Raw genomic sequence first — 23,397 nt, 5'->3', positions numbered from 1 at the left:
TAGCAAAAGAAACTTTAGTTCTCTTACTTCTGAACCTGTGATCATTTCAACACATAGCCATGGAAACGGGCTGTTAAATGGAGTATGAAAAGTGAAGGTCACTGGTTTTGAGGCTAAAGAAATTTAGGTTAAAGTTCTGGATAGGTTCTTCACATAAACAACGAAACTACTGACAACAGAACTTGTAAAAAAGTGACAGGATTTGGTTTTTACTTTAGAAAAGACTGCTGGGGCGCCTGGGTGGCTCAGTGGTTTAAAGCCTCTGCTTTCAGCTCAGGTCGTGATCCCAGAGTCCTGGGATCGAGTCCCACATCGGGCTCTTTCCTTGGTGGGGAGCCTGCTTCACTTCCTCTCTCTCTGCCTGCCTCTGCCTACTTGTGATCTCTCTCTGTCAAATAAATAAAATCTTAAAAAAAAAAAAAAAAAAAAAAAAAAACCTAGAAAAGACTGCTAAGACCAAAGCAAGACTGGCAGTATCTTACATGAATTGTCATCATACCCTATGTTAGCTCTGGAAATCTTTCTCCAGGTCCCATTGCCAGTGTGCAAATTTACCTTTATTTTTGACATCTGAATTACTGGATTAACTTGTTTCCTTAGCTCCAGACCCATTCAGAAAACATTACCCATGCTATTTCTGAGCTGTATTTATTCATAATTATTTACTAAGCCTCTACATGTCAGGTGCTATCTTAAGAACTGGAGATTCACTGGTGATATAGGATGTCCCTCACTCTTCTGGGAGAAACAGACCTCCAATGATGATTATTAAAGTGTGGTTAATGTCTAAATTTCAAATCCACAGGCCTGAATAGCATAAACTAGGATAAAATAACTTAGGGGGCTAGAGCAGGCCTCAGACAAGGTGTCTGCCTCACCTTTCCTTCCCAGCCTTCATGTTCTCATGCTGAGTATAATGCTAACAGCAGCATTGAGATTAGCATACAGATGTTCAGTATCAGTTATCAAAAGATTCCCATCAAAGAGAAGAAATTAAAACCAGTTCAAACTAAATTAGTAGATAAAAGCTTCATGCAATTATAGCAACTAATGGCCTTCCCTCTCTTCCTTGGAGGGGACTTTAGTTTAGGAAGTTGCATATAAGCACCTGTATTCACCACATATCAAATGGACATACTATGGGAATACATGCTATTCAAACTAAAAATCTACTCAAGTGGGGGCGCCTGGGTGGCTCAGTGGGTTAAGACTCTGCCTTCGGCTCAGGTCATGATCCCAGGGTCCTGGGATCAAGCCCCACACTAGGCTCTCTGCCTACATGTGTCTACCTGTGATTACTTTGTAAAATAAATAAATAAAAATCTTTAAAAAAAAAAACTACTCAAGTGATCCTCTCTCCAGTAATTCTCTTTAAAGCAATAATTACAATTCAGATATGAGATAACAAGGACAAATATTTCTTCTCAAGTTCTGGCCTACTGATGCCATACACAAGGCTTGGTATCTGAGTGAACAATAAGGGTAATAAAATCCTCTTCAAGTGTTTGAACACAAAATAACTTTAGAAAATCTTAGGAGACACAGGATACAATCAGATATCCATCAAACTATACTTTCTTATTGCTACAGCTTAATGGCTGGTGATAAAACCAATGAACCCTTAATGAATCTTTAACTTCTAGAACTCATTGACAAAAGAGAACTAGACTAAAAATGTAGTTCATCTTTTTTTTTTTTTTTTAAAGATTTTATTTATTTATTTGACAGAGAGAAATCACAAGTAGATGGAAAGGCAGGCAGAGAGAGAGAGAGGGAAGCAGGCTCTCTGCTCAGCAGAGAGCCCGATGCGGGACTCGATCCCAGGACCCTGGGATCATGACCTGAGCCGAAGGCAGCGGCTTAACCCACTGAGCCACCCAGGTGCCCCTGTAGTTCATCTTTTTAAATATTTCCCTGAAGCTAAGAGCTACACTTCTTATCAGTCATACTAATGCCTTCAGTATGCTCCAAAGGAGACCAAATAAAAAAAAGTTTTTTGTTATTTTTTTGTTGCAAAAGGTGGGGACCTGTGGACAGAAAGAGCTGGTACCCAAAGGAAACCAAGTTTAAAACAATAACTTAAAGAAACTATAGAAATTCAAACATACCTCCCAATGTGAAAAAATCTAGGGTTTTGAAAAAATGCATTCCTTAAGAGAACCAGAAGCCATGTTATACTTCTGTACATAATAAAACAGAGTTGAATACCAAGTGTTATGCCCAGGCCACCTGGAAAGTAGATTTTCTATTTGTAGCATTTCAAGAAAATGGTTTTGAGTATCACTCTGGAGAGTCATATACTTAACAAGGGAAGGGAAAAAGGTTGTGTTTTCCTTCTAAATCACCATAATGCCCTATGCAAACCTATTACGGCATACTTCCCCATCTCTCAAGTTTTTGTTCAGTATTCGTCTCCTGTACCTAGCCTGTGACTCCCTGCGCACAGCAAGTACCTGAAGGACTGTCTTTATATCCCCAGCCCTTAATACTGCCTGTAACACATATCCTTAATGTCAGACATAAGGAAATACTGAAAAAGGAACCATTTCTATGCTATAACAAATACAGAGAAGTTAAGGGGAATAAAAACTGCCAAAATGCAGAAGCTCAAAGATTTACAGGAGGACAACACATTTAGTTTTATTTCAATCAAATCACAACACTTTCTTTTCCAACCGCTGCAAAGTGCATCTACAATTTGCTATTACAGATCCACTTTTAAAAGGTTTCCTGACATTACAGCAAGCCTTTTTTCCCCCAGAGGAATATTCCCAAATTCTTCCTCAAGTAAAAATAAAAAACTCCATTCCAGTAAATGGTAATACATGAAATTACAGTAAACCAGACACTTAAAAGGACAGCCAAAAAAGTCTTCCAACAGTTTATTAGAAAGAATGTAGACATTTAAAAAAAAAAAAAAAAATCCCCACTGTCATGGACATAAATTGAGGTTTTCAGCCTGGGACAAGCTGAGTCAAAAAAAGAAATAAAAAAATCCAATAGTGTATTAACATTTTTTTTTTCCACTCATTTGCCATACTGACAGTGTAAATACAATTTGGTCTAAATGTACAGACTCTCAAGCAACAATGTACAGCCTTTCTTCGTCCTCCATGCTAAGAGATGTAAAAGTTTAAGGGTCAAACAATACCAAATGTACAGGCTTCAAAACCATCTAAGTTAGGGCATTCACTAATTTTAGCTAAGATACATCTGGAACACTGACAAGTGATTACTTACAATAATGTGAAGTAAATTCTTTGAAAAATAAAAACTTTAGTGGAATAATCCTGGAGGATATACCAGAGGACAAGTTACCAAGATTAAGGTATCAACCAATTTGTTTCATCAGCCACTTTTGAGTCCATTTTCTAAAATCTAAAATTTAGTTCTCTTTCTTCTAAGCCCAGAGCTTCCTATCATGTCAGTATCTATGTTATGAAGTAAAGGAGACTGAGGTGAAATGTTTTTATTTATCACAACTGCTGTGTCAATTGCCTAGGACCTCAACAGCATCATGGAAGTTTGGGAAAAGTTCATGCATAAGGTTATTGCCTTAGCTGACTTAAAACTGCCCCATACAATGGTACGTATCAACCCTTAGTGAAGCCTTTAAAAAAACAAACAGGTTGAAAAATGGGTTAAAGGAGGCAAATACAGCATCTGCCTTTAGAGCTATCGACTCAGGAATTCTCTCAATTATGAAATCTTGCAGAGAAGTTACTTTTCTTTTCTCAAAATCCGATGACGACAACATTCTTTACTCCAGATCTGGCATTTCTGAAAGATTTTAAAAAGATTAGCAATGAAATACAAGGAAACAATCAACTTCAAAGTTTTATTTAAAAAAAAAAAAAAAAAAAAAAAAAAAGAAAGGGTCAACAACAGAGTTAAATAGTTTCCTAGAGAATTGTCCCCCCCCCCCCCCTTCTTTTAAACAGGGGAAAGCGCAAATGCAGTTCTCGACTACCACAAATCATGCAGGTGAGTTTCCCACATTTGGGGAAATCGCAGGGGTCAGCACATCCGGAGTGCAAAGGGTAAGTCTCGCCCTGGAAAAACCACCTTAACCCCTGCCAGATTAAGTATTTGTCTTTTTTAATGTAAATTTTGAATCATTCAAATTTCTGCTTTGGAGATCTTATTAGAGACCATGAAGAAATAATTTTTCTTCCAAGAACTGTAAAGAAGTTAACATCTCTATTTTGAGAGTTTGTGGTCTTTGATGTGAAATACCACAGCGTAAACATCTTTTTTACAAAGATACTTACTTTCATCATCACTGTCTTGTGAATCCTGCAGAAGAAGAATTTTAAGAATTACCAAGTTGATTAAACATTACTCTGCTAACTAACAGTTTGCCTTAAAAAGCTGAGGCACTGTACTTTTATTAAAGTAGCAAAGATATGTGATTGTATCAAGCTTATTAATTTAATCACTGGACTTAAGAACAAGTTTACTTAAGATGAAGAGACATACAGCTGAGGATCTACTTTCCTGTAAGTTGTGTGCCTTCTGATAGGTGCTCATCCTTTAAATCCCTTCCTATCAACCAGACTGAAACTTGGCATAAAATGGTTTCTCTTCTCTTTTGGCATTCAATGGAAGAGGAAAACGGCTTGCTGTGAAAACCACTGGACTGACATAAGACAATGAATTCCAATCCTAGCTGATGAATTGTCTAAGAATTTTTCAAACTGTACTGAGCAACTTTCTTGAAGATGTTAGCCAGCCGAGGGAATGTTGAGAGAAGTGATCCAGTTTATCCTTACAGATTTGCAACATCCATCTTTATGGTTTCTGACCAATCCTGCTGCAAAACCTGTTTAACTTAGTCAAACTAATCATGGGACACCTGTTCCCTAGCAGATACCTATCCTTCAAAAAATGAGCACATTTCAAAAATTTCTTTTCCCTGTATTTCTTAGAGAAAAACAAAAAAAACAAGAAGTGGCAAAAAAAAAAAAAAAAAAAAAAAGCAATCCTGAATCTATATGAAACAACCTATAAATACATTTGTTTCTTACTATTTAAGTAAACAGAGAAAAGAATTTATAGACTTACATCATCTGCTCCATCTACTTCTGGTAAATCTACATCCTCATCACCACCCATGTTGTTCATCATCTATTTGAAGTGTAAAAATTAGTTTTAAAAATGATGTTATAAATTAAGCCCTAGTTATTAGGTTGCAAGCTCCAGAATAAACCTTAAGCCTGTCATAGATTTCCACCAATAAAAGAAGCAAAACAAATGTTAAGCACCTTCCTTTCTGAAAAGGTAGATTATTGAGGTAATCACATAAAATCCTGACAACTTGTAGGAAAACTAAGTTCTCATTGAAGAAAAGTGAAGTTGTTAAAACGTATCCAGCAAGATATTTATGTAGGATGTAGAAATTAAATACTGAAATCCTGAACAGTATCTACCTCTGGTGCCTAAAGAAAAGAATGGGCTTCATCTGTAGTTGTAAAGCTTTGTATCTTAAGCTAGGTGGCACATGTATTATGGTATTCTTATTAGTTTTAAATATTGCGAAGAACCAATAAATCATTTAAAATAAAGACCTTCAGGATGATTAGGCTGTATAAAAAGGCCCGAATACTAAATCAAAAACTAAAGAGGAATAAGTAATGTGTTATAAACAGAAAATATATGTAATTCTTGAAATAAAAGGTATATACTAAGGAGAGGAGTAACATTTGTATATACAAATACTCCTGTATACTCACAACACATTGGGACTAACAAAAAAACATACTTACATGAAGTACGAATTTCCTATCTTTAGTTCCTGATTATAAAGCAAGTGATATTATTACTTAAAAAGATACGAATAACCAAACTAAACTATTAACAGATGGGAAGGGGCTTATGTCCCCAAGCTACAACTGTTTGTAAATTTTTTTTACAATTTTAAATACTCACATAACCACATGTAACTTTATAAAAAAATTTTAAAACTTCCAGAATCTATGCTTATTTTCACTTTAGGGTTAGAAGAAGCCTTTAAAAAGTAGCTAACCATAACTCTGCTCAGTATAAAAGTTCTGGGCAACCCAGTATCGAATAATATGAATAACTAGGAAAGAGTTTCCGTACAGAACTGTTAACACTTCGGTTAAGTTTCCTTGAGCAGGAAAAAATGCTCAAAATGTGCCAAGCAAAATGCTAGCTGTTGAGGATACAATGGCAATAGAGACAGAACGAACTGAATACACTCAAGAGCTATTAAGGAGGTAAAAACAGAAAAACAGAACAAAAGATAGCTGTTAATGCTATCCTGGACAGAGACAGTGAAAGAGACAGTGTTAAGCTCTGTCATGCACAGCTGGGACCAATTACTACAGGTAAGGAGTAGGAACAGGAGTAGGGATAGCATAGTTGAAAACCATCTTCCTATCCCCCTTTCTAATTTGAAATCAAGGTGCCACAACCATGTGAGGAGATGCTGAATAAGCAGTTGCATGTAGGACTCCTACTTTTTAGCTATTAGTTTTCAAAGAAGAAATATAAACAAAATCCAGTCAATTAAAATTTCAAATTGCCATGAAATGGATTTCATCTTCAACTTACAATCTAATATCCTTTTTAAAATCAGCTTTACTGCTGTACATTTACCTCATAATATCTAAAGGGAGATCAATGAATTTTTCTCTTTGGCCATAGCTATATGTATTTTGGAGGACATCTTGGAAAAATACCTACTTAAATCCTTTCCTTGATTTTGCAAACTAGAACCACCTCACACACCACTCATCTTGCATACCTCACTACCCATTTTTATGTTTAAAGGTTTATATTCATATTACATGGCTCTAAAATGCAAACTTATCCATGTTGCTAAAAAAAAAAAAAAAATCAGTCTCAATGCTAGAGTAAGAATTAGATACAAAACAAACCAACAACACCCACCACACTAGATAAACTGCACTAACAAAATTTTTTGTCTGTATACATCAACTTTAGTACTTACCACTAACTCTTTTAAAAATTATAAAAGAATGTTAAACATCAGGATTAAATGACCACTATTAAGATCTTATCTGTTTTTCTCAGAATGACCTCTGAAGTAAAATCATTCAAGCCTTAAATATCAATAGGAGCTTTAAAACCAAATTAGGTTCACGAAGAAATGTACTGAGGTGGCAAAATGCATTTATAAAGAACTTACCTCAGAGAAACGATCAAAATTAGACATGTCTTCATCTGAATCATCTTCCCAGTCTTTCCAATTATTGAAGTCCACACTAAGCCAATTAAGCTATAGATCAATACAAACATAATCCTATGATTAAGTTAACTTAAACCTAGAGCTATATACCTTAAAACTGTATTTTTGAAACTGTGGGTTCATACTAGTGAGACATGCAATTAACATATGGAGAAAGAATAGAAAAATCAGAATGAGGTCAAATGCAGCAAAATACTTTCACAAAGCTCCTTTCACAGTTGTTGAAAATCCTACTTTAAAACAAACAAACAAAAAAACAAACAAAAAAGCCCACACAAAACCAAAAACAGGGGCACCTGAGTGGCTAGTTTTAGTTAAGCCTCTGACTCTTGATTTTGGCTCAGGTCTTGATCTCACACAGTTTTGAGTTCAAGCCCCGCATCAGGCTCCACAATGGGCATGGAGCCTACTTAAAAAACAAACAAAATTCATTGCTAGGAACTATTCTCAGATACAACTGACTTTTTTTTTTTGTAGCACCAAAATATGCTCCCACAGAACTTATAAACCCTTCTAAGAAAAATCTGCCTCTTCAATTCAGCAAGAGATACTGTAACAACTAGTGACTGACTTTATTCTGACCACCTTTGGTTTAAGTTGTAACTACTAAAACCCAAAGAAGGAAAAAAACATACAACACTTAACTATGAAACAGAAATATTATATTCCTCATGCCAAACAAATGTCTCTTTTATTACTTAAAATAAAAATGTTAAACTTTCCCTCCCCAAAAAAGAAAAGAAACATACCTTTGCCCTTTCTTTTGTTAACCGTGGCCATGACTGGCCAGACTCGCCTTTTCGTAAACAACATAAAATTGATCTGTCCGTTCTTTTATGCTTGGAATCCTAAAAACAAACAAACAAAAGCACTATCACACCATTTCTCTCTCCAATATCACTATAGAATAGAAAGCCACTTGTCATTCCTCAACTCTCTTTTCTAACTTCTCTCCCTACATTTTCTCTAAACTTAAAGAAACATCCCCTAGAGTACTAAAAATTTCATTAGCTACCCAAATTGCAAGAAACTTACCCCTCCCTGCACAGGTGAATAAAATAAAACCTTAAAAAATTTCACTAAATACAATATAATCATAGAGTAATTTAAGATTCTATAAAGTTAGATTAAAACAGGCCTCAAGAATACTGCCTCAAGTCCAAACAGTGATAGCAAGAACAAAAAGAGTATGCAGAAAAGGAGTTCTAAGCAGGAAATATTGCAAAAATATAAATACGCCTAGTTAGCTTCTGAACTGTTAAGAAAAACAATTACTGCTTACTGCTAAAAAGAGTACTTGATGTATGTCCATTTCCTAAGATTTAAATTGGGATTAAAGCATCAAGACTACTTACATTTGGATCAATACAGTGAAAAAGATCAATTTCATTTAAATGTTTAAAATTATCACTTCCTCCAAGACAACTGTGTAAAAAAAAAAAAAAAAAATGAGCCTTTATCTTCAGAGAGATAAAGATTAGTAATAACTTCAGTGAAAACACAAAACAAGCAAGCCAAAGTCAGTCAGTTGTCTAACAAGCTTTTTACTCAATGGTGTAAAATGGTGATTTACCTGAACGTAAGTTTGGATTTTTCAAAATTTACATTAACATCTTTACTGTCTTCAACACAAAATTCAATGAAGACGTAGTCCCTTCGATCGTACCACTTTGCAGAAGCAGGCTGCCTACAGAGAGATAAAATTAGACCAAGTTAACCTGGAATTCATTAACTGAATATTTATATAACATCCAAAGTTTGGCATGTAAGTATACTCCCACTCAAACAAGGAGTATTTTGAGGCAATTGTTTATTATTATTATTGTTATTATTATAATAACTAAAGTAGGCTCCGCGAGCAGCAGGGAGCCCAATGCAGGGCTTTAACTCACAATCCTAAGATCAAGACCTGAGTTGACTGAGCCACCCAGATGCACCTTGAGGCAGTTTATTGTAATTTCAAATACATCTTTAGTAACAGCTGCATTCAAAGTTAAAACAACAAAGTGATACTGATTTCACAAAAGGAAAGAATCTAAAAAATGAAACAAACAAAAAAATGAAACAATGCTCAACAGGGTTAACCATTAGGAAGCCCTATCAAAATTTATTTGCCACTCCCTTAGACTTGCTCCTAAATGTAAACTTCATAGAATTAAGATATCATACAGAACTAATCCACTATCAACTGAAATGCAGTATTAAACATTTTTACTTACAATCCTAGTAAGGGAGATGATGGTAGAACTGATAGTGTTTTTTTTTTTAAATATTTTTTTTTTTATTTATTTGACAGACAGAGATCACAAGTAGGCAGAGAGGCAGGCAGAGAGAGAGAGAGAGATAGGAGGAAGCAGGCTCTCTGCTGAGCAGACAGCCCGATGTGGGGCTCGATCCCAGGACCCTGGGATCATGACCTGAGCCGAAGGCAGAGGCTTTAACCCACTGAGCCACTCAGGCGCCCCGAACTGATAGTGTTTTTTAAAAAGTTCTCATCTATAGCTTATTTCTGATTGTATCAAGCAACCATTTTTTTAAAACCAATTTTCCTAACAAACTTTTACAACTCTAAATAATGACATTAAAGAATTAAGCTTTTTTTACAGCCTTATCTTCTACTCTATCTACACATATATCTGATAGATACTGTACTAGAAAAAGCCTGGACTATTTGCTTTTTCTTTATTACTCTTCTGTTCCTGTTTCCTGCAACATACCTGTCTTCCTCAATGGTGTAAGTTGCCTAGAGCTCTACCCATCCATTAAAATTATGTTTTAGAATATTAAAAACTGTTTGATGCAAATGTAGTCAAATATAGTTGATAAAGACTGTATATGTACATGGTAAATACAGTATTTTTTTTTTTTTTTTAAATCAAGAGTTGGACGCTTAGGGGCGTCTGGGTGGCTCAGTCATTAAGCGTCTGCCTTCGGCTCAGGTCATGGTCCCAGGGTCCTGGGACCAAGCCCCACATCGGGCTCCCTCCCAAGTCGGCAGGAAGCCTGCTTCTCCCTCTGCTGCTCCCCTGCTTGTGTCCCCTCTCTCGCTGTGTTGGTCTCTGTCAAATAAATCAATTAAAAAAAAAAAAAAAGAATTGGATGCTTAAACCAACTGAGCCACCCAAATGCCCGGTTTCTTTAAAACTGTCCTCTGTGGGGTGCCTGGCTGGCTCAGTCAGTACAGCATGCATCTCTTGATCTTGGAGTTGCAGGTTTGAGTCCTATGTTGGCTGAAGAGATTATGTAAAAATAGAATAAGAAAATTCTTTTTTTTTTTAAAGATTTTATTTATTTAGTTATTTGACAGAGGTCACAAGTAGGCAGAGAGGCAGGCAGAGAGAGAGAGGAGGAAGCAGGCTCCCTGCTGAGCAGAGAGCCCCGGAACCACAGAATTTTTTTTCCCTTTCCTCAAATCACGTTATGTTATCTAGAGTCAGATCACTGGTATGGGCTGAACTGTATCCCCCACAAATTCATGTTGAACTCCTAAATCTCCCAGACTTCAGAATGAGGCTGTTTTTGAAAAGAGGATTTTTTTTTTTTTTTTTTAAGATTTTGTTTATTGGGGCACCTACGTGGCTCAGTGGGTTAAGCCTCTGCTTTTGGCTCGGGTCATGATCTCAGGGTCCTGGGATCAAGCCCCCCCATCAGGCTCTCTGCTCAGCAGGGAGCCTGCTTCCCTCTGCCTGTTGCTCGGCCTACTTGTGATTTCTCTCTCTCTCTCTCTCTGTCGAATAAATAAATAATCTTTTTGATTTATTTGTCTGACAGACAGAAATCACAAATAGGTAGAGAGGCAGGCAGAGGGGAGAGGGGAAGCAGGTTCTCCACTGAGCAGAGACCCCGACGCAGGGCTCTATCCCAGGACCCTGGGATCGTGACCCAAGCCAAAGTCAGAGGCTGTAACCCACTGAGCCACCCAGTCGCCCCTGAACAGAGGATCTTTAAAATGAAGTCTTTTTTTTTTTTAAGATTTTATTTATTTATTGACAGGGAAAGAGAGAGATCACAAGTAGGCAGAGGCAGCAGGTAGAGAGAGGGGGAAGCAGGCTCCCTGCTGAGGAGAAAGCACAATGTGGAGCTCAGTCGTAGGACCCTGAGATCATGACCTGAGCCGAAGGCAGAGGCTTAACCCACTGAGCCACCCAGGCACCCTAAATTAAACGAAGTCTTAGCAAATACCTGGGTGGCTCAGTCAGTTAAGCGTCTGCCTACGGTTCAGGTCATGATCCCAGGATCCTGCTATAGGGTCCCACGTCAGGCTCCCTGCTCAGTGGAAAGTCTACTTCTCCCTCTCTCTCTATCTCCCCCCCTGCTTGTGCTCTCCCTCTCAAATGAATAAATAAAATCTTAAAAAACAAAAAACACTAAGTCTTAGGGTGGGCCATAATTCAACATGACTGGTGTCCTTACAAAAGACTAGGACACAGAAGGAAGACCCTGTGAACACACAGGAGAGCACCACCTACAAGCCAAGGAGAAAGGCCTCAGAAGAAACCAACTCGACTGACAGCTTGATCTCAGAATACATCCTCCAGAATTGTGAGGAAATAAATTTCTACCATTCAAGTCACCCCATCTCTGGTACTTTGTTATGGCAGCTCTAGCAAATGAATCCAACCACTTTCCAAATAACAATATTAAATGATCCAAAACAGGGGTTGGTGCAGGAACCAAAAAATGGTTTATATATATATATATATTTTAAGATTTTATTTATTTGACAGACAGAGATCACAGTAGACAGAGAGGCAGGCAGAGAGAGAGAGGGAAGCAGGCTCCCTGCTGAGCAGAAAGCCGGATGCGGGACTCAATCCCAGGACCCTGAGATCATGACCCGAGCCGAAGGCAGCGGCTTAATCCACTGAGCCACCCAGGCGCCCCTGGTTTTTATATTTTTAAAGAGTTCTAAAAGCAAGCATGTGGGGGCAGAGATATCTCCTCTGGCTTGTAAAGCTCAATGTTTATAAGGCAATCCTAATCTAAACCATCAAAAATACAAGAGATGACACACTATACTTAACCCTAAACCAGTAATAAACTCATATATTCAGTCCTCTGGAAGACAACTCAACTGTTTGGAATCCCACTTGTCTTCTATGAGGATCACAACATTTCTTTTTTCTATTAACCAAAAGAGGAGCAGGTTTAGCTTTAACTCTAGCTCTTAAATTTTTTCTTTATTTGACAGAGAGAGAGATCACAAGTAGGCAGAGAAGTAGGCATAGAGAGAGAGGGAAGCAGCCTCCCCGCTGAGCAGAGCCCCAGCCACCCAGGCGCACCTCTAGCTCTTAATTATATTGGATTTATTTCTAGCCTTATACTAACATTGGCAAAATTCATAACCACTGTGCAAGTCAATCAGTTCACATTAACAGTAAATACCTACAGATATAAATGAATACTTCTCTTTTACCTCTACACAGGCTATGCCAATAATCCATTACTTAAAACAAAATAAAACAGACAATCTGCCCCCCTCCACCCCCGCAGTGGGACATTCTGTGCTCTTCCACAAGCGCTTCCAAGCTCAACATTAGGGCCAGGGCAGTTCAAGAAACTGAATTTTGCAGAACCTAAAATTTTCTTTAGTTTTGACTAAAACTTCTTAGTTTGTCTCGGGACGCCTGGGTAGCTCAGTCTTTGAGCATCTGCCTTCGCCACTGGTCAATATCCTGGGGTCCTGGGATGAGCTCCACATTGGGCTCCCTGCTTAGCAGGAAGCTTGCTTCTCCCTCTATCATTCCCTGTTTGTGTTCCCTCTCTTGTTGTGTCTCTATCAAATAAATGAATGAACAAATAAATAAGTAGGGGCACCTGGGTGGCTCAATCATTGAGCATCTGCCTTCGGCTCAGGTCATGATCCTGGGATCGAGCCCCACATTAGGACTGAGCCCCACATGGGGATCTCTGCTCAATGGGAAGCCTGTTTCTCCCTCTCCCATGCCTGCCACTTGTATTCACTCTCTATCAAATGAATAAATAAAAAAAACTTTAAAATAAATAAACTTCTTAGTCTTAAAAAGACAAAATGGAAACCATTATTTGTTCCCAAATACCATCTTTAATAATCTAGAATCTGTGACTTTTTTTTTTTTTTAAAGACTTTACTTACTTGAGAGAGACAACAGCAAGAGAGGGAACACAAGCAGGGAGAGTCGGAGAGGGAGAAACAGGCTTCCACCAAGCAGAAAGCCTGATGTGGGGCTTGATCCCAGGATTAGGACCTGAGCCGAATGCTTTATGACAGAGCCACCCAGGCAGCCGAATCTGGTGAATTTTTTTTTTTGTTTTTTAATTTGACATACAGAGATCACAAGTAGGCAGAGAGAGAGGAAGGAAAGCAGGCTCCCCGCTGAGCAGAGAGCCCGATGTGGCCCGAACCCAGGACCCTAGGATCATGACCTGAGCCGAAAGCAGAGGCTTTAACCCAGTGAGCCACCAAGGGCCCCATTCTGGTGAGTTTTAATTTCGATATGCAGAAAACTACAAACACCCTTCACTTTAAAAAAAATGGATGTACAGGAGAAACCTGGTGGCTCAGCTGGTTAAGCATCTGCCTCCGGCTCAAGTCATGATCCCAGGGTCCTGGGAGCAGGGAGCCTCTCTCTCCCTGCTGCTACCCCTGCTTGTGCTGTCAAATAAATAAAATGTGAAAAAAGAAAAGGAAAAAAAAGAAGGAGAAGAGAAGGAGCTCTTTGATATAGACAAATGTACTGGAGAAAATAGCAGTAATGATCATTAAAAAAAAAAAAAAAAAGCCCTACTTTTGTAGAAGTATTAAAGGCATTGAAAAGTGCTGACACTGGGTGCCTGGGTGGCTCAGTGGGTTGGGCCACTGCCTTCGGCTCAGGTCATGATCTCGGCCTCCTGGGATCGAGTCCCGCATCGGGCTAGCTGCTCGGCAGGGAGCCTGCTTCCTCCTCTCTCTCTGCCTACTTGTGATCTCTATCAAATGAATAAATAAAATCTTAAAAAAAAAAAAAAAAAAAAGAAAGAAAGAAAAAGAAAAGTGCTGACACATGAATATTAACGATAAATCTTTATGATAAAATAGGCAAACATTTTAAAATATGTTTTATCTTTAACTCATGGCCTCATTCAAAAATTAAACAGGAAAAAAGCAAAAATAAGTGTTAATTTTGACTGAAAAAACTAACTTCCTTAAAATTTTATAAGTTCTATTATTTTTTTAAAGTAATCTCTACACCGAAAGTGGGGCTCAAACTCCTGGACTCTTGAGATCAAGAGTCACATCCTTTTCCGACTACATCCCCAACTTCTTATAAGGACAGGATCAGTCTATCTAAAACATAACCAACAAAACTATTCCCAAAATAAAGGACTCACAAACAAGTCAAATGTACTTTGAAGGTATATATGGATCTGGCAGTACTTCTTTTTCAGATTTCCCAAAATACAGCAAAACCTCAAATTAACAAAATATAAGATCAGGTTAATTTCTAAGATGGCTTTCATCAACTACCTTTCAACTACTGACCACTGATCTACTTTCTACAGGAGATATAGCAGGATTTGGCTGAAATGTGATACACAGAATTTGGGACTAATAGTAAAAAACCCCTCTTGGGCTCAATCTTTACTATCAAGCACCTCAGGTAGCCAAGCCTAGCAACTGAACATTAGAGTTTGAGTGTTATTCAATAAACAATATTTATTAAACATGGGGCTAGGAATTGTTCTGGGGATAGAGCAGTCAACAACAAAGCTTCCATTCCAGTTAGATAAAATTTAGTCCAAAAATCTTCCAGAAAATATGGGATAAAGGGATTAGATCCATTACTAACTACAGTTTATCTTTCTTAATGTGTAAATCGGTAATACAAACCAAGATAACATTCTCAAGAGAAAAAACAAAAAAGGTAACATGCTATGGTTATCAGTACAGCTGAGCTTTGAACAACATGTGAGTTAGGGGCGCCAACCCCCTACAAAGTTGAAAATCCAAGTGTAACTTATGACTCCCCTGAAACTTTTTTTTTAAAGATTTTATTTATTTTATTTGACAGACAGAGATTACAAGTAGGCAGAGAGGCAGGCAGAGAGAGAGAGAGAGAGAGAGAGAGAGAGAGAGGAGGAAGCAGGCTCTCCGCTGAGCAGAGAGCCCGATGCGGGACTCGATCCCAAGACCCTAAGATCATGACCTGAGCCGAAGGCAGCGGCTTAACCCACTGAGCCACCCAGGCGCCCCCTCCCCTGAAACTTTAATAGCCTACTGTTGACCAGAGCCTCACTGATAATGTAAACAGTAGACTAACACATACTTCGTATATTATTTGTTATAAATTGTATTCTTATAATAAAACAAAAGAGAAGACAATGATAACGAGAGTCCTAAGGGGGAAAAAAAAAATTATGGGTTGCCTGGGTGGCTCAGAAAGTTAAGCATCAGGGCGCCTGGGTGGCTCAGTGGTTAAGCCGCTGCCTTCGGCTCAGGTCATGATCTCAGGGTCCTGGGATCGAGTCCCGCATCGGGCTCTCTGCTCAGCAGGGAGCCTGCTTCCTCCTCTCTCTCTCTCTGCCTGCCTCTCTGCCTACTTGTGATTTCTCTCTGTCAAATAAATAAATAAATAAATCTTTAAAAAAAAAAAAAAAAAAAGAAAGTTAAGCATCAGACTCTATTTTGGCTCAGATCTTGATCTCAGGGCTCTGAGTTCAAGCCCCACATTGTGCTCCATGATGGACATGGAGCCTACTTAAAATAAAAGGAGGGGGCAGGTGGATGGGTGGCTCAGTTGGCTGTCTGCCTTTGGTTCAGGTCATAATCCCAGGGTGCTGGAATCGAACTCTGCATTTGGCTCCCTGCTCAGCAGGGAGTCTGCTTATCCCACTCCCTCTGCCCTTCCCCTCCCACCTGCTTGTACGCTCTCTCGAAAATAAATAAAATCTTAAGTACATATACAGTACTGTATTTACGGGAATAAATTCTGCCCAAGTGGACCCACACAGTTCAAACCAGTGTTATTCAAGGGTCAACTGTATAATGACCGTTTCCTTGTAAGTTTTTTCTTAATAGAGCATGATTACTTGCCAGAATTAAAGGATCATTTTGAATTCTAAGATAAAACAATAGAAATTAGGAGACTAACTTTTTTAAAAAATATTTTATTTATTTGACAGAGAGAGATCACAAGTAGGCAGAGAGGCAGGAAGAGAGAGGAGGAAGCAGGCTCCCTGCTGAGCAGAGAGCCTGATGTGGGGCTTGATCCCAGGACCCTGGGATCACGACCTGAGCTGAAGGCAGCGGCTTTAACCCACTGAGCCACCCAGGCGCCCCAGGAGACTAACTTTTTATTAAAGCTTAATAATGGAGTAAATCTATTCTAGGTTTAGGAACAAACACATTTCTATTTAGTAGGAAGCTTCTTAAAGACTAGATTCACTAATCTTTTATACATCTCAGAATACCTTTAAACATCAAGAAGGATTATAGAAGAAAACTCATTAAAACCAAGAAAAAATCAGAGTGCCTGGGTGGCTCAGTGGGTTGGGCCTCTGCCTTCCACTTGGGTCGTGGTCTTGGGGTCCTGTGATCGAGCCCCATGTAGGGCTTTCTGCTCAGCAGGGAGTCTGCTTCCCCCTCTTTCTCCGCCTGCCTCTCTCCCTACTTGTGCTCTGTGTCAAATAAATAAAAATCTTAAAAAAAAAAAAAAAAAAAAAAAGAAAGAAAGAAAAAAGAAAACACCAGCAGTAAGAGGCTATAAAATTCAGAATTACTGATTTTTTAAAAGTTTGTCCAATAGTCTTATCATTTGTAGAAGGGAATTAAGACACAGGTAAATCTTTTTAAGTTTGTACTAAGTGAGGAATGATATGGAAACATGAAATTCTCGTATAAAAAGGGAAAAAGGGGGCACCAGGATGGCTCAGTGGGTTAAAGCCTCTGCCTTCGGTTCGGGTCATGATCCCAGGGTCCTGGGATGAAGCCCGACATCAGGCTCTCTGCTCAACAGGAAGCCTGCTTCCTCCTCTCGCTCTCTGCCTGCCTCTCTGCCTGCTTGTGATCTCTGTCAAATAAATAAAATCTTTAAAAAATAATAATAATTTTAAAAAATATAAGAAAAAGGGAAAAAGTAGTTCTAGGTTCATAGACTGAGTAGTTTTTCCTTCATCAAAAGCCCGGTATACAAATGTCTAAAACCACTCTCTTATATACACATATTATTTCCTCAAACAAATCCCAAGATATGCTTCTCATACTTTCAGATCACTGTAGCTCAGTTGTACTGCCATGTAAAATTTTCTGGAAAGGGGATCTGAATACACATGCTAGTCCAGTGCCTTCCAAATTATGTGCTAAGGTGCATCAGGGAACCACGAGAAACTTGGTTACTGCAGGTATTTTAGATTTGAGAAAAATTTAGTGATACTCAACCTCAGTCCAGACACCAGGTGGTGGGGCGCCTGGGTGGCTCAGTTGATAAAGCATTTGCTTTCAGCTCAGGTTATGATCCTAGGGTCCTGGGATTGAGTCCTGCAGCATCTGACTCCCTGCTCAGCAGGGAGTCTGCTTTTCCCTCTCCCCACTCCCTCCTGCTTGTGCTCGCTCTCAAGTTAACTAAAATCTTAAAAAAAAAAAAAAAAAAAAAAAAAAAAGACAGCAGGTAGTTCAGTTTTGAACTACCTTCATTTACCTTCATTTTTGTGAAGATAGATTTTTGGTGGCTGTTTTGATTTTTTTAAAAAAGGGTGGGGTAGCATTAAAAAAAAAATCAGTGGCAAAGAGAAATTGAGATAGGTGTACTCAATCTGAATTAAAGATGTAAGAAGTTACAATGCCCAAAGGGTATACATAGTCCATCGGTAACTGTGGTTATAAAAGAAATGACATTTTTCTTTCAACCTTTGTCAATTAACTTTTCAAAGGCTGAAGGCTGTCTGGATGAATTAGTTAAGTTTTTGGACCCAACTACATAATAAACAGAGCTGCTACGTTACTCCTTTTGGCCAACATCACCACAAAAACAAAAACAAAACACAACCTACTAAGACCAAAAGGGGCAAACCAAGAACATTCGTGAACCTGTGTGTCAGTTCCTTTATTTGGTAATTCCTACTCTAAAACATCAAAGTGAAAGCTGTTCTTAAAGATAGTATTTCTCCCAAAACTTAAGAGCCTTTCTTTCAAGCAACTCTAACCTTCCTATATTCCCTCCTTTGGTATATATCCTTGTAAACATCTCCAAAGCAGATACAGTAACCTTTCTTCATACAAACAAGACTCAAACAAGGTTAATGTCTTACTGGCTCCATTACAAGCAAATTTCAGCCTCTGGGCTCCATTACCATATGTCAAGAAGAGGCATAGGTTTTAAAAGAAACAGCCTGATTAGATAATAAAACGGAACTACAGAAACTTATTTATTTCCTTGGAAATAAGAGGATCACCTCAAAAATTATTCCTTTTTGTAAAGTGGAAAAAATAAGCCCTCTGTCAGAAATCCTGAGTTCTAATGCTATAGGACATTTCCTTATACTAACTAGCATTGTGTTAAAGAACTAGATCTTGGAACATAAATACATACAAAAAATTTTCAGAATACCTCTCTGTAACTTAGATCCTTTCAGTACACAAAGATAATTAAAATGCTGAGCTGGAAAGGGCCGTGACAAACACTTTTTAGCAATACAGAGTGACAACCTGTAAGGATCAACTACTGTACAGAAAATGTACAACAGCACATTATAGCTTTGGAATACAATATAGGGGAGGACATACTGCTGCTCAAGGTTAAAGTAACTGGTATCTTCCTGAAAAACCGAAAGTTCAAAGGTGACCTAGGGAAGCAAAGTAGTGAGCCTCAAATTTAAGATCTATCACTGCCAATCTACACAGTAGATAATAAAAAGTTTACTACAACACATATTGTATTTCTGTAGCAAAATACACTAGATTCAATAACTTCCAATTTAGCAACTCAGATATTTTAAGAATTTAAGAGCTATACTGATTCTAAACAGTCCACATTGCAAGGGTATTTTTTTCCTGAAAAGCGACAATCACTACCACCTAAGACCCCCTTTGGAAACAAAAAACCACAATTAAACATGGGCATCTTATTTAACAGTATACACTTGCCTGCACTGAACTGATTTGTCACTTCCAGTTTCAACTGCTTTCTAGTTAAAGCCTAACTAAACTAAACACAGAGAAAAAGAAGAAAATCCAGTTGTCAGGTTACAATGGTTAAGAAATCAACACTTAACAAAGCCATCAGCAGTTATCCTTCCTTAACCTACAAAAATCAACCATATGCCATATGCTCACTATTAGAATTTATTTTGGAGACTAAAGACCAATTATATTTTGGGGACTCAATTCTACAAAACCGAGTGATGGCAAAAAGATTTCAACCACTATCACAGATAGAGTACGTTTCTGGAGAGTTTATTAACTCAAGTACAACACAACCCAAAGAATAACTTCAAATAGCTTAAAATTAAATAAAACAGGGGCTCCTGGCTGGCTCAGTCAGAAGAGCATGGGACTCTTGATCTTCAGGTCATGAGTTCAAGCCCCACACTGGGTGTAGAGATTACTAAAAACAAAAAGCCAACAGAAACTTAAAAATAGAAGTACAAACGAAAAAGAAAACTTTTCCTTAAAATCAGAATCAGAACTAACTACAATAGATTAAAAAAACAATAAACAAACAAAAAAGGCAAACTAGCACCCCCCCAGGAGAGGTCCTAAAATCCTACCCTTCTCTAAAAAGGGTGAGAGATTGAGTTTTTATGCAAACTATTAGATAAAACTTTAAAAACCTGATTCAAAGAAACGTATCTAGAACACCTCTACTGAAGAACATCCAAATGAGGAAAAACACACTGTAAAACCCTTAAAATATCCAAATATGAATACTCTCTCCACCTTAAAGTAAGTTTTATAGCAGGCTCAGTTGGAAGAGCATGCAACTCTTCATCTCCAACTTATGAGTCGGAGCCCCATGCTGGGGATAAAGATTACTTAAACAAATTTAAAAAAAATTAATAGCAAACATCCACAAAATGAACCCTATTTTGCCAGATTCTTCCGGGGACTGGATGACCCACTCAAGGTTTTTTTCAATTCAAATAACCGCTTCATAATATTTATCTTGTAAACCTGAATTCAAGTCATTAGTTCAAGAAGATCCCCTAAATAATTTGCAAGATGGCATTTATTTGTAAGAAGGGATTTATCTGGCCTCTTCTAAACACACACTTCATAGCATTCTTTTTTATTTTTTAAAAGATTTTATTTATTTGACAGAGAGAAAGATCACAGGTGGGCAGAGAGAGGGCGGAAGCAGGCTCCCTGCTGAGCAGAGAGCCCAATGCAGGGCTGGATCCCAGGACCCTGAGATCATGACCTGAGCCCAAAGCAGAGGCTTAACCCACTGAGCGACCCAGGCGCCCCACTTCATAGCATTCTTCTAAGTTAGAATTGCTTTTTGGAATATTGATTATTATGCTTTTCATCTTATCTCTTTATTTCATGTGACCTCCCCAAAGTGTCTTTCAAGTCAAGCTTGGTAATTCTTAAGGCAAAGATTATTTTGTTTGGCTACATTACTCTATTAACAGTTGGTAGCTTCTCAAAGAATTTATTTTCTCCTCATGGAGTTTCAAAGTACAAAAGGCATTTTAAAACTGACAATTCTGCTACATTATTTGGAATAGGGATTTCAAAAAGAAAAGAAAAAGCTACCTTATATAGACTAAAGTGTTTTGTTAGATACCACGGGGGCGTCGGATCCTTCAAAAATTCTAATATATCCCTTTTATACAGTATTCCTGTGTTCTTGAGGTTTGCTCTCCATCATCAACTAGCTGTATTGTATCCAAAACTTATCCATTTAGACGTCTAACCCAGTACACTCACCAACAGTATCATTATTTTATTAAGCGAACCTTTGAGAGTATGTTACTTTTCAGAAGAATTGAAATTGTTACCCTTCACTTAGTCTCCCTATGTAACTTTGAGGAAGCAGTTAGTATCCAAAAAAAAAACCTATAAAACCAACAGTTCTCACATCTAGAAGAACAGAACTTTTCCTGAGGGATATAATGGAGGTGGGAATGCCAGACTTCTATTCGTTTAAAAAAATCACTACGTTTTTTAGTTTACCAAGATCAACTAAAATTGTTAAACAAAAATACCCAAAAACCTGTCACGTCAGCGTCAACAAATTTAAGCTTTCAAAGACAAGGCAACTACGTACCTGTTTCACCCTTCATTAAAAAAGCGTAATGAGAAAAAAAAAAGGGTAATGAAACCTCACCTAAAGTTCAATGTAAAACAGAAAATGTCCCAAGTATCTTTCGACTCGACACGTGTTACCTGCTCAATACTAACTCCCCGCGGCCAGGGGCATGGTTCAGTTTGGGTAACCCATCAAAACTGGCGTTAGGAGACCTGGAAAGACCCATACTCAAGAAATCACGACCCCGTAGAGATGGTGACGGTACGACCTCCCTGCAGTTGCCTAGCAGTACCTGTCGCTCACGGCGTACAAGGCCGCGTGGTCCTCTACGAGGAGAACCACCAGCCTTTGGGAGTACCCACCACAGGTGAACTTGGCCCAGGGCCTGGTCCCAACACCACGAATCGGTAGAATCAGACCACCCAAAAAGCCAAAAGTGGCTATCCAAGAGGGTCCACGCCTCCAGGGCGCCCGCATGGCCAAAAAAAAAAAAAAAAAAAAAAAAAAACCCTCACAGGAGAGGAAGGCCTAAGGCTAAGTTACGGAGTTGGAGTAACCCGGTCTGGGAAATGAGGAAAAGTGGGATTTCTGCCGCGGGGAAGCCGAGGGACGGTTCCGAGGTGGGGAAAGAAGACATTGGAGGAAAAATGTCCTCCACCCGCCAACGGTAACCGGAACAAGGATACTGAACCTCCCACAAGAAAGAACGACTGCCGCCACCGGAGGGAGAAAGCCGAAGGGGCCGCAAGCGGGGGAGGGGAGAGGGCAGCTTCCCGGCAGCCCCCTGCGCGGCCTCGGCCTCCCTCCGGGACGACCTTCCCTCGGCCGGGTGTCGCACTCACATCGTGAACGGGGCAGGGGGACGGGCGAGCGGGTGGGCGGGCCTCTCCGGCGGCAGCTGCTGGGCAGTCGACTCTTCTCCGGTGGCGACTCGGCGTTTTCTTCCCGGTCGCGGCCTCTTCTCGCTTCCCTCAGGCGACGGCGGGCTCGACCTGGGTCCCCAGAATGCACTGCGCGGAAAGAGCGGCTCCTCCGGTCGGGGAGAAGAGGAAAGTGTAGGAAAAGGGGCGCGAGGACGGAGAATGAACGTGCGTGCGTGCGAGCGAGCGAGCGAGCGAGGGGTGGTGAGGCCGGGCGGCGGCTGGTGACGCAGCAAAATGCCCGGGCCCTGCCGCCGCGCGTGCGCACTCTTTGTTTTCGGGCTCCTGCGCGGTTTTCTAGAGATATCTACGGAAAGGGCGGGGCCTCCCAGCTCCTTCGCGATCCTTCCCGACGCTGGCCCCGCCCTGCGTCGGCTCCCTCCGGTCTGACTCGTTCCCGCCTCTCCTCCCGCGCTCCCCGCTCGCGTTAGAAACCGTTGGTCGTCTAACCGTCTGGCCACGCGCGTCGGGCCGTCTCCCGGAGAAACGGCTGTGTTGCCCCAGGAAGGAGGCTGAGGCGGATGGACGTAGAGTCGGGAGGGAGGCTTGAAAAGTGAAACGGCTTGGTTGCTCTTGAGGGAGTAAACCAGTCTACTGAGGAAACATTCTCCCGCAAAAACATGAGAAACGCCTGTGCTGGTGATAAGTTTGCGGAAAAAGGCTAACTTCAGAATCGAGGGCCTGGCTGCATCCGGCCATTGTTCTGAAGGTTGGAGACCCTCTCCACAAGCAGCGGAAATTTGAGGTCTTTGAGGAGGAATGTTTGCCATTTGGGGCGGGCGTTTGGTCCTGCTTTGAGATAATTACTGCTGTAGGTGGGACAGGGAGGTTATTTAAGTGGAGAGTCCAGGTTTATGAGGATGGAGAGACCAGGACACGCATCTGTTGGAGAAGTTTCCCCAGCTGTTTTCAACCATTATCTCTGGAACTGCCGCTTTGTCCCTTGGACTTGGTTGGGCTCTAATGAAGAATAGTAACCAAGAGAATGAAAACAGTACTGACTACTCTAGAAGGCCGCTTAACAGTGGAGTGAGGG

The 23,397-nt window shown here is 39.6% G+C and overlaps 1 protein-coding gene and 1 pseudogene across 2 annotated transcripts; both read right to left on the bottom strand.

Moving 5' to 3' along the window:
* Positions 1–2,614: 2,614 nt before the first annotated feature.
* PTGES3 (prostaglandin E synthase 3) lies at positions 2,615–23,319 on the bottom strand. 2 transcript variants are annotated; one of them, XM_059184904.1, is made up of 8 exons: positions 22,284–23,306; positions 8,808–8,921; positions 8,590–8,659; positions 7,984–8,082; positions 7,175–7,264; positions 5,065–5,127; positions 4,272–4,296; positions 2,615–3,780 (listed from the first exon to the last, which is right to left on the bottom strand). In XM_059184904.1, exons 1-8 carry the CDS (start codon positions 23,129–23,131, stop codon positions 3,761–3,763), a joined length of 1,329 nt encoding a protein of 442 aa, XP_059040887.1. In that variant the 5' UTR covers positions 23,132–23,306; the 3' UTR covers positions 2,615–3,760. The 2 variants fall into 2 exon arrangements, with proteins under 2 accessions (XP_059040887.1, XP_059040888.1); XM_059184905.1 differs by lacking the exon at positions 5,065–5,127 and having other exon boundaries at positions 22,284–23,319.
* LOC131840094 (U1 spliceosomal RNA) lies at positions 3,939–4,089 on the bottom strand (annotated as a pseudogene).
* Positions 23,320–23,397: the final 78 nt, after the last annotated feature.

The sequence above is a fragment of the Mustela lutreola genome, chromosome 8 (assembly GCF_030435805.1).
Source record: "Mustela lutreola isolate mMusLut2 chromosome 8, mMusLut2.pri, whole genome shotgun sequence".
NCBI lineage: Eukaryota > Metazoa > Chordata > Mammalia > Carnivora > Mustelidae > Mustela > Mustela lutreola.
This window is presented reverse-complemented; position numbering and strand designations above follow the sequence as displayed.

What these genes read in the sequence shown, in the direction of transcription:
- PTGES3 (XM_059184904.1), bottom strand. Translation starts at nt 23,131, where the DNA reads ATGGCAAACATTCCTCCTCAAAGACCTCAAATTTCCGCTGCTTGTGGA. An exon ending in AAGTAGATGGAGCAGATGAT is followed by an intron (nt 4,297 to 5,064) that starts GTAAGTCTATAA and finishes CTTCTTCTGCAG; the next exon opens with GATTCACAAGACAGTGATGA. An exon ending in ACAAGACAGTGATGATGAAA is followed by an intron (nt 3,781 to 4,271) that starts GTAAGTATCTTT and finishes AAAATCTTTCAG; the next exon opens with AAATGCCAGATCTGGAGTAA.